Source organism: Bos javanicus, chromosome X, assembly GCF_032452875.1.
Source record: "Bos javanicus breed banteng chromosome X, ARS-OSU_banteng_1.0, whole genome shotgun sequence".
Classification (NCBI taxonomy): Eukaryota; Metazoa; Chordata; class Mammalia; order Artiodactyla; family Bovidae; genus Bos; species Bos javanicus.
The window spans coordinates 4033161-4045694 of NC_083897.1; the positions used below are offsets into that span (position 1 = coordinate 4033161).

Genomic DNA, 12534 nt, shown 5'->3' on the forward strand with positions numbered 1-12534 from the left:
CCAGGGGTCGCAAAGAGTCGGACACGACTGAGCGACTTTCCTTTCCTTTCCAGCGCATAACTCAATGCCTGGCATATAGTGGGTGCTCAAAACTATTTATTAGGCCAGCGGGAGCCCCGGAGGTCGGCGGTGCAGCCGAGGGGCCAGCGCAGACCGCGGGCGGCCAGGGCGTTGGTCCTGGGCCGCGCCTTTCTCCCTGCTCGACCTCTCCGGAGCCGGGGGCGGGCCGCGCGAAGGTGACTTAGGGACCTTGCGGTGTCACCCTGGATCGCGCCTCCCGGCTGGGCTGGCAAAAAGGCGGAAGGACAGACCGAGCGCATTCGTGCGGGAGCCTCGAGCAGCCCTGGGCGGCGCGAGCCGCACCGGACGGAGTGCGCCGCCAGGGAGAGCCCCGGCCCCAGCCCAGGGAAGGAATTTGAAATTGGAACAGGAACAAGAAAAAAACCAAAATTTTATCAGAAGCGCTGGCGACTCTAGCCACTGAACATCACGAATTAGAGCAGTCTCTGGTCAAAGGCTCCCCGCCTCTGAGAATCTCTAGAGAGGGCGAGTTCTGTCCCTGAGCAGGCTGGAAGCAGTGACTGACCACGCACTCCTTGAAAGAGGAAGCAGAGCACCCGAGCAGTAGACAGCACAGAATGTCGGAAGGCAAGGACTCTGGTGGTGGAGACGCATTCTTCAAAGGCATCAAAAAACACAGAACAAGCCTGCCCTCCCCTATGTTTTCCAGAAATGACTTCAGTATCTGGAGCAGCCTCAGAAAATGTATCTGAACGGAACTCTCCAAGATCACCATGCCAGTTATATTTAATGAGCCTTTGAGCTTCCTCCAGCGACTCACTGAATTTATGGAGCATGAGTACCTCATCCACAAGGCCAGTTCGTTTGCAGATCCTGTGGAAAGGATGCAGTGGGGAGCTACCTTTGCTGTCTCTGCTGTTGCTTCTCAGTGGGAATGCACTGAAAAGCCTTTCAACCCACTTCTGGGAGAGACTTATGAATTAGCTCGAGATGACCTTGGTTTCAGACTCATCTCTGAGCAGGTCAGCCATCACCCACCCATTAGTGCATTTCATGCTGAAGGATTAAACAATGATTTCATCTTTCATGGCTCAATCTGTCCCAAACTGAAGTTCTGGGGGAAAAGCATAGAAGCAAAACCCAAAGGAACCATAGCACTGGAGCTTCTTGAACACAATGAAGCATATACATGGACAAATCCTACCTGCTGTGTGCACAACATCATTGTGGGAAAGCTCTGGATCGAGCAGTATGGGAATGTGGAGATCACAAACCACAAGACTGCGGACAAATGCATGTTGAATTTTAAGCCATGTGGCCTTTTTGGTAAAGAATTACACATAGTTGAAGGCTACATTCAAGATAAAAGCAAAAAGAAGCTCTGTGCTCTCTACGGGAAGTGGACAGAATGTTTATACAGTGTTGACCTGGCCACATTTGATGCTTACCAAAAAAATGATAAGAAAAATACTGAAGAGAAGAAGAACAGCAAACAGGTGAGTGCTTCTGAGGAGTCGTATGAAATGCCAGTGCCAGAATTCCAGAGCATGTTTGTCATCCCCGGGAGCGTTCTCCTGTGGCAAATAGCCCCGCAGCCTCCGAATTCGGCCCAGATGTATAATTTTACTAGCTTTGCAATGGTTTTGAATGAAGTAGACAAGGAGATGGAGAGCACGCTTCCTAAGACAGACTGCAGGCTGTGACCTGACATCAGAGCCATGGAGAACGGGGAAATGGATCAAGCCAGTGAAGAAAAAAAGCGACTCGAGGAGAAACAAAGAGTGGCACGCAAGAACAGGTCCAAGTCAGAGGACTGGAAGACGAGGTGGTTCCATCAAGGCCCTAATCCCTACAGCGGAGCCCAGGACTGGCTTTATTCTGGCAGCTACTGGGACCGAAACTACTTCAATTTGCCTGACATTTACTAAAATGTAGACAAATTGGGGTGTTTTGGCTCAACCACAGATAAGTTTTAAATCTATATTTTCTTCCTTAGTTTCTCCTTATCTTTTTTCCAAGGGAAAAACCGTCTCATGATAACTTGCACTTCACCCAACAATAGTGGGGCATAGGGTGATACTGGTGATGAAAGTCTTAAGAAAAATGGGTAATTCTGCTATCCAGTCATGCTTCTTTGGAATACTATTTTATACAGAGGTATGGGAAACTGCTGGCAAATATGCTTTTGATGTTTGCTGTTGCCATATTTACTGAAAGTTTATACTTAAATGTAACTTTAGCTTTATGGAATTATATAGTAACCCAAATCAAGTTTTTTGAATATTTTTATGCTGTCATGCTTGAATGTTTTAGATTTAACTTTGTAATGGTTAGAATTCTCCTATATGAGGCTTATATGCTCAAATATAGAGAAGGTTTTATGTCATTTTTGTAAAGACTACATTGAAAAGATGGCTTTTCTTCACACTAATCCTATCAATTTTACTCCTTCCCATTCCTAAAAAGAAAAAAAAATGCCTGAATGTTTGGAAGAGACAGTCCTGATTTGAAAATTCTAAACTGGAAAAAGTATTTCATTTGCTTATTTTAGTACTCTGAACTTACTTGTACAGTTTTCTATAATTAATGTCATTAGAATTAAAAAGTGAATAAAACCTAGCAATTCACAAAAATACCATAGAAATAGAGGTTTTAGGCACCATCATTACATAATGACAAACCTTTTTAAATGCTTCAACTTCCATTGACAAATGCCACCAGAGAAACTCAGTTGTATCCATGTATTATAAATATCAAACTATATACAAGGAGGTCTTGTGCATTTCAGGTTTGCAAGGCACCTGTGTACTTAAGATATGTATGGAGACCTACTGTACAGTAGCTTTGCTCCTTTAATTGGGGTACATTAATCTTTTGGTATTTATCTACCCAATCCCAGACTGAGATTTTGCTCCTATGGGCCTTAGGTAACCTCCAGCAAGTTATTTCAATGGCTGTCTTGAAGTTAAGAAGTTATAATGAAATAATCTACCTGATGCTAATAAAGGCTTTAGAAGGGTAAAAAAAAATAAAAAATAAAAAACTATTAAATGAATGTCTGCAGTCCCCAGTCTAGTCCAGTCTGCCATGATATCATGTGGACTGGTGCACCAGCCTCCAGACTGATCTGTCTTGTGTCCAGATTCTACAGTCCATTCCCCACACCGAAGACTTATCTTTTTAAAATTCAAATCTGATCAGCTCACTTTCTTTCTTAAAACCTTTTGATGGCATCCCGTTGCCTTTCTGATAAAGTCCAGAGTCCTTAACATGACAGCAAGGTGGCTGTTCTTTGGCCCTGACTACCTGGCCACCTTTTTCCTCCAGCATCCTGGACTGCTTGGAGTTCTTAGCTGAAGCCAGTCTCTCACTTCAGGTCCTTGGTATATACTGACCCTCTGACTTGGATACTCTTCCTAATCCCCATTTACAGGTCTCCAGTTGAGGGTCATCTCCTAGGGGAGCCTCCTCTGAACTCTCAGACTAGGTTAGCACCTTTAGGGTCCAGCTGCAACTCATCTCAGCTGGCATGCTCTTTATCTCCCCATATTTATTTATTTATTTTTGGCCATGCCACAAGGCTTGCAGGATCTCAGTTCCCTGACCATGAACTGAACCCGGGCCATGGCAGTGGAAGCCCAGAGTCCTAACCACTAGGCCACCAGGGAACCACCCCCGTATTTAATTTTTTTCTAATTTGTAAGAGGAACTATTTAGTTTTCACCTATGAAATGAAGTTGCACCATTTAATTAGAGTAATAAAAATAGTTCTTTAAAAAATTTTAATCATAAACTTTGTAAACATGAAAAATACCTTGAGCATACCACGATTTTTGCTACTCATTGTCCTGTTTCTTTCCATAACACTTGTTAGAACACTGTTTCCTTTGCCTTCCACCTCAGTGTGTGTGTTAAGACTCTCTGTGACCCTATGGACTCTAGCCCGCCAGGCTCCTCTTTCCAAGGGATTCTCCAGGCAAGAATACAGGAGTGGGTTGCCATGCCTCCTCCAGAGGATCTTCCTGACTCAGGGATGGAACCTACATCATTTTACATCTTCTGCATTGGCAGGCAGTTTCTTTACCACTATGCTATGCTAAGTCACTTCAGTCGTGTCCGACTCTGTGCGACCCTAAAGACAGCAGCCCACCAGGCTCCCCCGTCCCTGGGATTCTCCAGGCAAGAACACTGGAGTGGGTTGCCATTTCCTTCTCCAATGCATGAAAGAGAAGAGTGAAAGGGAAGTCGCTCAGTCGTGTCCGACTCCTAGCGACCCCATGGACTGCAGCCTACCAGGCTCCTCCATCCATGGGATTTTCCAGGCAAGAGTACTGGAGTGGGGTGCCATTGCCTTCTCCGTCTTTACCACTAGCGCCACCTAAGTTTCTCTTTCTTCAATTGTCTCTACAACTTTTTCTTTCCTGTTCTCCTGGTTTTTTGTTTTTTTTTTTGTCTCATCCCTTAAATGCTGTTTTCTGTGTCATACTTTCTTAAGCCTTTTTTCCCGCTAGGCTTCTCATGTATCCCCACTGTACTTAATACATTCTGTTAAAGAATACATGACATTGTATGAAATGACTTTGATTCTGAATTCTCTCAAGGGCTGGAATTGGTTTAATCCTGAGAGGTCAGCCCAGTGCACTTTGTTTTTGTACTCATCAAACCTGCACTGTGTGATGTCCAGCTCCATGAGGTCAGGGGCTATGTCTATCTTCTTTGCTAATATCCCGTATGCTAGGCACAGTGCCTGACAAGGGTGGCTCCTCAAAGAATATCTTTAAATAGATTAATGTATATGAATATAAAAACTCTAACCCACAATTTATTCTTACATCTTTCCCCTGGGGGTCAGCCCAAATTCTAGTCAGATCAATAAAAATTTACTAGTCATTTGTCCTAACTGGCCTCCCTGCCTTCCATCTTGCTGCAGTCTGATAGCCTGTAACCATTGTTACATTAAAAAAAAAAAAAGTTTGATTGTGTTCCCCTCCCCAAATCTCTTTACCTAAGAATATAGTCAAAGCTCCTCGGCTTGGGTTCAAGGCTTTGGCCCCGATCTCCTTTTTCAGACCTCTCTGAGTTTATTTATTAAGTGCTTATTATATGCCAAGCACTGGCCTGGTCACTGAAGAATTCACAGGCTAGTTGGGAAAACAGGTTCATAGATTAATAGGGCATGATCAGCTCTATGAAAACACAGTTTCAGACACCAGATTATAAAATATTAGGCTTTTGCCTTCTGCAGGTTCACAAGTTCAGTCCAGAACTGCATAGGGTCACTACCAGCTACATTTCAAATGTTCAACAGCCACATGAAGCTAGTGGCTATCATATTGGACCCTGGAGCACAGACCATTTCAATCATCCATGGAAGGAGTTACCTATGCTTCAAGGAGAGCAAGGAGCAGTGCCCATACACAGGTTGCAGGGCTAGCTAGCAGTCCCCAATCCTAATTCTCCCACTCTTACTGCTCCCCCAACCCCTAACACACACACCTTGGCTGGGGTGTATTTTGAAGTACTACAGGCTCCCAAAAGATCATGCGTGAAAATACTTTCGTAAATTATTAAGTGATGCATAATTGTGATATAATAAATAGGCTCAGTTCTTGTTTTTATCACAGCTTTGGTCACTTCAAGCAAATTCTAGCTCTTTTGTTGAATCCCCCAAATTTATGTAAAAGGGTTATGAAAAGTAACTGTTACACACAGGCAGCATTTATGCCAGGTAAAACTCCAGATTTTACCTACCTCGATGCTTTTGCAAGCCATCCATCCAGGACCCCACTTCACCACCCACCTTTTCTTCTCACTCACTTTCCCTAGAAAGGAAGGACGAGAGTTAAAATTTCCAAAACAAAACGTTTATTTTGAGATTTGAGAATAATGGGAAAATTTAAGTAATGGGAACTGGATCCTCATCGGGGTCTTCTGGGAAACCTGAAGCACCACCTCCTTCTGCAGCTCGGTGCTTCTCCAGTTTAGCAATCAATTCTTTCGCTGGATTGAAGACGCCATTGGTCTGCTGATCACAGACATAGCAGCGCGGGGTGGTGCGGAAATGCTGCAGCGCGCAGCTCTCGCAGAAATAATGCCTGCACTTGGTGACAACTGGGTTTTGGAAGGTCTGGCGACAGATGAAACACTTGAATGGTATTTCCTCCTCATCGCTTCCCACTTCATAGTTTTCGTCCTCATAGACACCATAGCGACCCTCATCAAGCTCGCGTTCGATCTGCCACCCGTGCTTGTAATCTGAACGGTCATGGAGGAATTTGCAGCTGTCTCCGAAGCCGCAAAAGCCAGTCTCCTTGTAGTCCTTACAAATGTCGGGCTGGTAATCCCAGCGCACGGTGGCACGCAGATGCTCGGGAGCTCGGATGGGGCCCTTCCTCACCATTCCCGAGGAAGCATTGCCCATAGACGTATCCTTGGGTTTCATGAATTTTTGATAATTATTGATTCCCCGATAGATCTTGTCATCTTCCTTGCCCCTCAGCTCCTCCTGGATCTTCTGGCTGCGCTCAAAGATGGCTTGTGCGTCACGCTCCTTCTCTGTGTCTAGCTCGTAGACAGCAGTCGCCCCCATATCTTCTGGCCCCACAGGTTTCGCCGAGCGAGTGGACTTATAGACCACGCCGAGACTCTCGGATTTGTTCTCCTCCTCCTCCTCGCTACTCAGGTCGCCGTAAGCCACCTTCTGTTTACCACTGCCACGGGTCTTCTGTATCATCGGATTGTGGACCGCTCGCTTCTTTTCCGGGCGAACCACAGTGTTCCCTTCGTCACTGCTGCTGCTGCTGTCTCCGGACTCCTGGTTGCAGATCGGGCGCTTTCTGCGGCCTGCAGCCACTTTTCGCCCAGGCTTTTTGAAAAGAAAGGTGCACACCTGGTCTGTCGTCTTTCCTGGGGAAAGTTGCTCGGCCATTTTTAGAGTCTTGAGGTCCGAAACGGCGATGATCTGCTGGCTGGCGCGGGGCTGGCTGGCGTTACTGCACGTCGGGCGCACGACTGCAAGTTGATGCAAAATCTGCTGCAGAAAGAGGACTGCGGGAGCAGGGAGTGTGCGAGAGCGCAGAGGATTGCGGGAGCAAGGAATGTGCGAGAGCGCGGGCGCGCGCCCCTCTTGAGTCCTGCCGCGCCCCGTCGCTTCCTCTGGAGGCTTACGTGACTCCTACCCCGCTCGCGCGCAGCCGCGGAGCTTACCCGGAAGAGATCGAAGCCGGGTCACCTTTAAGGGACCTGGAAGGGAGTGTTTGGCCTCCGGAACGGCGTCGCGATGTGGTTCGAGGTTCTTCCCGGGATCGCCGTTATGGGCGTGTGCTTGTTCATCCCGGGAATGGCCACCGCGCGCATCCACAGGTTCAGTAACGGCGGCAAGGTAAGACGGCTTCTCCGGCCCGGCGGCTGATTCCATCGCTGTCGTTACGTAATGGATGGTGGCGTCGGGAGGCCCTTAGGACCCGGAGGCTCTCTCCGAGATGGTAATACTGAGATCCGTCCTTGCCAGTCTTTTTTATTGCCTAAAAGCGGAGACTTGCGGAACGAAACCCGTCCGGCACCATATTCCACTTTAGTAAGGATTTAGTAAGGTTGATGGGTGAAGCCAGGGCAGGAGGGTGGAGCAGAGACTGGGGGCTGGAAAGGTAGGAGATTAAAAGAGGTTAAGTCCGGACTCCTAGGCAGAGGAGAAAGAACATTGGAAGTATTAGTCGCTCAGTCGTACCCGACTCTGCAATCCCATGGACTGTAGCCCGCCAGGTTCCACTGTCCATAGAATTCTCCAGGCAAGAATACTGGAGTGGGTTATCATATCCTTCTCCAGGGGATCTTCCCGACCTAGGGATCGAACCGGGGTCTCCTACATTGCAGGCAGATTCTTTACCGTCTGAACCACCAGGAAAGCCCTACCTAGGCAGAGGAGAGAGGCGTCAATTAGTCTTGCCTCCACCCCAAGTCTCTTTTCTGGCTGGATTTTGATTTTAATTTTTCGCATCCATATCTCGGTAGCTTCTCGTTTTTCACTTTTTCCTAGCCTTGATTTAATTTGTTTGTTTTGTTTTGTTGGCCCTGACGCGCTGTTTGCAAAATCTCCTTTCCTCGATCAGGGATTGAACCCGGGCAACTGGCTGTGAAAGCGCCAGTTCCTAATCACTGGACGGCCAGGGAATTCCCCTTAATTAGGTTTTTACCTTGACTTTTTTTTTTTACCCCCCACTTTCTCTTGCAAGTCTTTAGGAATTTAGCTCAAGCTCCTGTTTTTCACTTTAGGATTGTGATTTTCTTCTCTAACTAGTTCTTTAATCAAGTGAAGTGAAGTCGCTCAGTCGTGTCCGACTCTTTGCGACCCCATGGACTGTAGCCTGCCAGGCTCCTCTGTCCATGGGATTTCCAGGCAAGAATACTGGAGTGGGTTGCCATTTCCTTCTCCAGGGTATCTTCCCAACCCAGGGATCGAACCCGGGTCTCCTGTAGGCAGATGCTTTTACCGTCTGAGCCACCAGGGAAGTTATAAATTATCAATGTATTTGGTTTCTGGCTTTGTGATTGTCTTTCACTTGTGACCTACCACTGTTCTTTCATCTCAGTGTCCCCAAAAGGAACAAGTAGTCATGACTTTAAAAAAAAAAGAGGAAAGAAAAAAATGATGCTGGTTAAAACAGAAAGTGTAAGAAATCATGGTTACCGTCTTAATTCTAAAGTTTAGTGGTCCGATTTTATTTAAGATTCTATCTTAATTTGGTTTTTATATGAGTGATGATTCCATTTTTCTGGAACGTCACTTATTAATTAAAGTTCTAATATCTCTCTATTGGCTCACTCACCTTCATAAACTGCAATAATGATTTCCTTTCATTGTAGGAAAAAAGGGTTGCCCATTATCCATATCAGTGGTATTTGATGGAAAGAGATAGGCGCGTCTCTGGAGTAAACCGTTCCTATGTGTCAAAGGTAAGATGGCTCTGATGCTAGCTCACCTGTTAGGGTTGAGGTGCATTCTGGTTAACGTTTTCCAAAGGGCTTACAGCAGACTGGGAAAATGCAAATTAAAGTAGCACAGTGCCTTTTACATACTTAATGATCATCTTATTCTCTGCATTGTCTGCCTATATCCTTTCTTGTTCTGTTGTCTTTTTTCTTTTTGATTTATAAAGGTTCTTATTATACATTACAGATGTTAATCTTTTGTCTCTTTTATATGTGGCAAATATTTTTCTGTCTGCTGTCTTTTTTACTTTATCCTGGCTTTCATCAGATATATTTTTAATCTGGATGTTTTGTTTATCATAGTTTACATTGATACAAAGGACTTTTGTATCCAAGATTCTAAAAAATATTTCTACAGTTTCTCCAAATACAATTAACAGTTCTTTCCCCTTTTTCACAGTTAGTACTCTGACCTGTCTACGGGTCATTTGGGGGTATAATGTGAAGCAAGGGTTTAACTTTAGTTTTTTTCCAAGAAACAGCCAGTTACAAGAATTATCTTATAGAACAGTCCATTTTTTTGTTTGTTTCAGATACCACTCTAGTAAACTAAATTTCCATATACACATGGGCCTGTTTCACTAATGTACTCTTCTGTACTCCATTGGTTTGCCAATTCATGCACCAGTATATTAAAGAATTACTATAATTTATATTTGAATCACGAAATGACTTTTTGTGGGTCAAAAATGGTCAGACAGTAGCATTTTCATATGGTTCGGCCTAATAGTATGTTCTTATATGTTGTAGAAGTTTGCCCTCATTCTTTAAAAAGATTATTCCTACAACAGAAACAGAATACCTGGACTGTGTTATTTTAACAACCTGGAAGAAATGTCATCACTGATGACACTTTTACTCTATAGTTTCTGAAGCATTTGGTGTGATAGAATGGTCTTCTGAACAGTGTCATCCTTACAGGGCACAAGTTCTGCGAGGGGGCGGGGGAGGGTGGTCCCTGAACTTGAATTCTGACTCTACTACTTCCTGACTGACTTAAGCAAGGGATTAACCTGGCTGAGCCTCCGTTGTTGTTGTTTTTTTTTTTTTGTAACTTTTTTCATTTGTAAAAAAGTAGAATAAGGCTAATTATCTCTTCCTGATGTTGGCTGTTGTTTTATAAAACAGTTTTAAGTGATATGTTTGCTACTGTCAGAAAATGAAAACTAGGAATCATTACAGGTTCTAGGAGTCATTGCACATCTTTGAGAAGAACAGAATTCTCTCATTTTCCTTTTTAAACTGTTTTTCAGGGTTTGGAGAACATTGATTAAGGAAACGTTGTCCTGGTTGATGAAGAACAACCCAGTCATGCTCTTCTATCCCTGCTAGTAGATTATGCAGCATATTGTGTAGCATGCATTGTATTTTGTAGTGTGTAATAAAAATAAAAAATAAAATCAGAGGTTTTCTTTACTTTTTAAAATAGTACGACACAAGATCAGGACGTCTACCCGATGTAGCGTTATCACTTAAAAAAAACTAGAAGGCAACTGAGGCTTGTAAAATTACAGCTGTAATGTACACCAAGCACCAATAACTGCCCAGCACACGATGTGTCACAAAGGTAGTTCCTACTCTTGTAGTAGATATTAAAATATTGGAAAACAGTGTTTCTTCAGAGATTGCTAGAAGGATACAGAAAAAGTAGTACTTTTTTTTCCTCGTTCCTTTTCTGAGTGAATCCCTATATGCTTAAAATTCCAGACTGCACCTTCATCGTCCGTGCATCCTGTATCCACATATAGTAGTCACTTAAGTGTTGATTCTTATTTTAGCTTATTATGTAGAGCAGCAACAATGATTATGTTTATTAAAATGAATGTATTTGAAATAAAGAATTGCATGTCCAGTGCTAAAGGTAACCAGATAATATTAAGATCTGAAAAGGTGTAACTACTGTGAAGAAGGTGATAATCCATGTGTATAAATCGACACCCCAGGTGACCACGGAACCTCTAGGTGAGAAAATTAAGTTACCTTTCTTCTCCATCTTTTATCCGGGCCTTCCCCAGATGGTAAAGAATCCACCTGCCAATGCAGGAGATGCAGGTTCGATCCCTGGGTTGGGAAGATCCCATGGAGAAGGGAATGGCAACCCACCCCAATATTCTTGCCTAGGAAACCCCATGGACAGAGGGGCCTGGTGGGCTACAGTTTGTGGGGTCGAAAAGGAGTCAGACATGACTGAGCAACTAACAACAACAACAGGTTTTTTTTTTTTTATCCAGTTTAACATTTGATCTACTGATGGATTTAAACACACCTGCACCATATGGCTTCTGTTGACCTCATCTTACAGGATAGGCCTTACAGAGGACCGAGGTGGCAGTCACACCCAGAGGAATACTCTGTATTGTGCCACCTTAAAGGAAAGCTGTGGTCATGATTACAAATTTAATACAACCTCTGGTCTTTATGTAATGCTATTACACAGGGCTCATTTTATGATTGTTATGAGAACTATCTGGAAAGGAAGAGAGAGAGCAGGTAGTACAGAGAGGAATACAGGAGACTTAACAACATTACTAAATCTGTCACTAAATGTGTTGATTTTTAGGTCTGTTCTCTGTCCATGGGCCTCTAGGTGGGGCCCATCCAGTAGCAGATTCATCCTTAGATAACTGTCAGGGCTTGCAGCAAGGAGCTGCAAAGTGACAGAAATCAGTTGGTCAGGTTCAGCATTAGCATCTGAATTCTTCAACTCCCTTTTTGGTAGCACTTGCTATGAAACTTAGCTTTATTTTTATACTCTACTGCCAGGGAGTGAACCAGATTAAAACACTTTGAAGCCAGAAGACTATAGTGATGCTTTGCAGCCCATGTTTCTCTTGATTTTTTGAAAGTGCAGTTAGCCGGAAGGGTTTTCTTACAGCAGCTCTGACAGGTGTGGTCTGGCTACTGACCTCAGATTCACTACTCACCTGCTTTTAAGGCCAGTTGAAAGGACGCTTGAGAAATGATGCCATTCGTTTGGTTTTATTACCTTTTTGATTGAAGTATAGTTGATGTACAATATTATATAAGTTTCATGTACACAACAAAGTCACAATTTTTAAAGGTTATACTCCATTTATAGTTATAAAATATGGGCTATGTTCCTTGTCCTGTACAAGGCATCCTTGTAGCTGATTTTATACATATGGTTTTATTCTTTAATTTTTAAAATAGATACCATACATAGCTCAAAAATCCAACAATATAAGTTATTCAGTGAAAAGACTGTTCAAGTTCCCTGCCCATCACCTACCCCACTGTCACACTACCCTGATGGGTTTCTATGCATGGAGAAAAATAAACACATGTTCTTCTGTCTTCTGTGATGGTAACACTTGACACATATTTTACCTCTGTCACTTGTTTGGAAGAATGGTTCTTGTTTGAAATTATATTTACCAGGCTGCCATCATTATTTCTAGGGTCAAATGAAATCATCACTAGGAAAAGACTTTGAAAAAGGTTAGAGGAAGCCATACACTTTCAGAAGGGAGAGGAAGAGGATGGCCCTACCCTTTGTTTGGGAAA

At 43.8% G+C, this 12534-nt stretch overlaps 2 protein-coding genes and 1 pseudogene across 2 annotated transcripts; 2 read left to right on the forward strand and 1 right to left on the reverse strand.

Annotated features, from left to right (window-relative positions):
• The first annotated feature begins 148 nt into the window (after positions 1-148).
• Positions 149-5798, forward strand: LOC133242405 (oxysterol-binding protein-related protein 1-like; annotated as a pseudogene).
• Positions 5799-5863: 65 nt separating this feature from the next.
• Positions 5864-6949, reverse strand: RNF113A (ring finger protein 113A). Its single transcript, XM_061408563.1, has one exon. The coding sequence runs from the start codon at positions 6947-6949 to the stop codon at positions 5918-5920; it is 1032 nt and encodes a 343-aa protein (XP_061264547.1). The 3' UTR covers positions 5864-5917.
• A 351-nt stretch (positions 6950-7300) lies between these two features.
• On the forward strand, positions 7301-10412 carry NDUFA1 (NADH:ubiquinone oxidoreductase subunit A1). Its single transcript, XM_061408568.1, has 3 exons — positions 7301-7402; positions 8884-8973; positions 10263-10412. Exons 1-3 carry the CDS (start codon positions 7301-7303, stop codon positions 10281-10283), a joined length of 213 nt encoding a protein of 70 aa, XP_061264552.1. The 3' UTR covers positions 10284-10412.
• The last annotated feature ends 2122 nt before the right edge of the window (positions 10413-12534 follow it).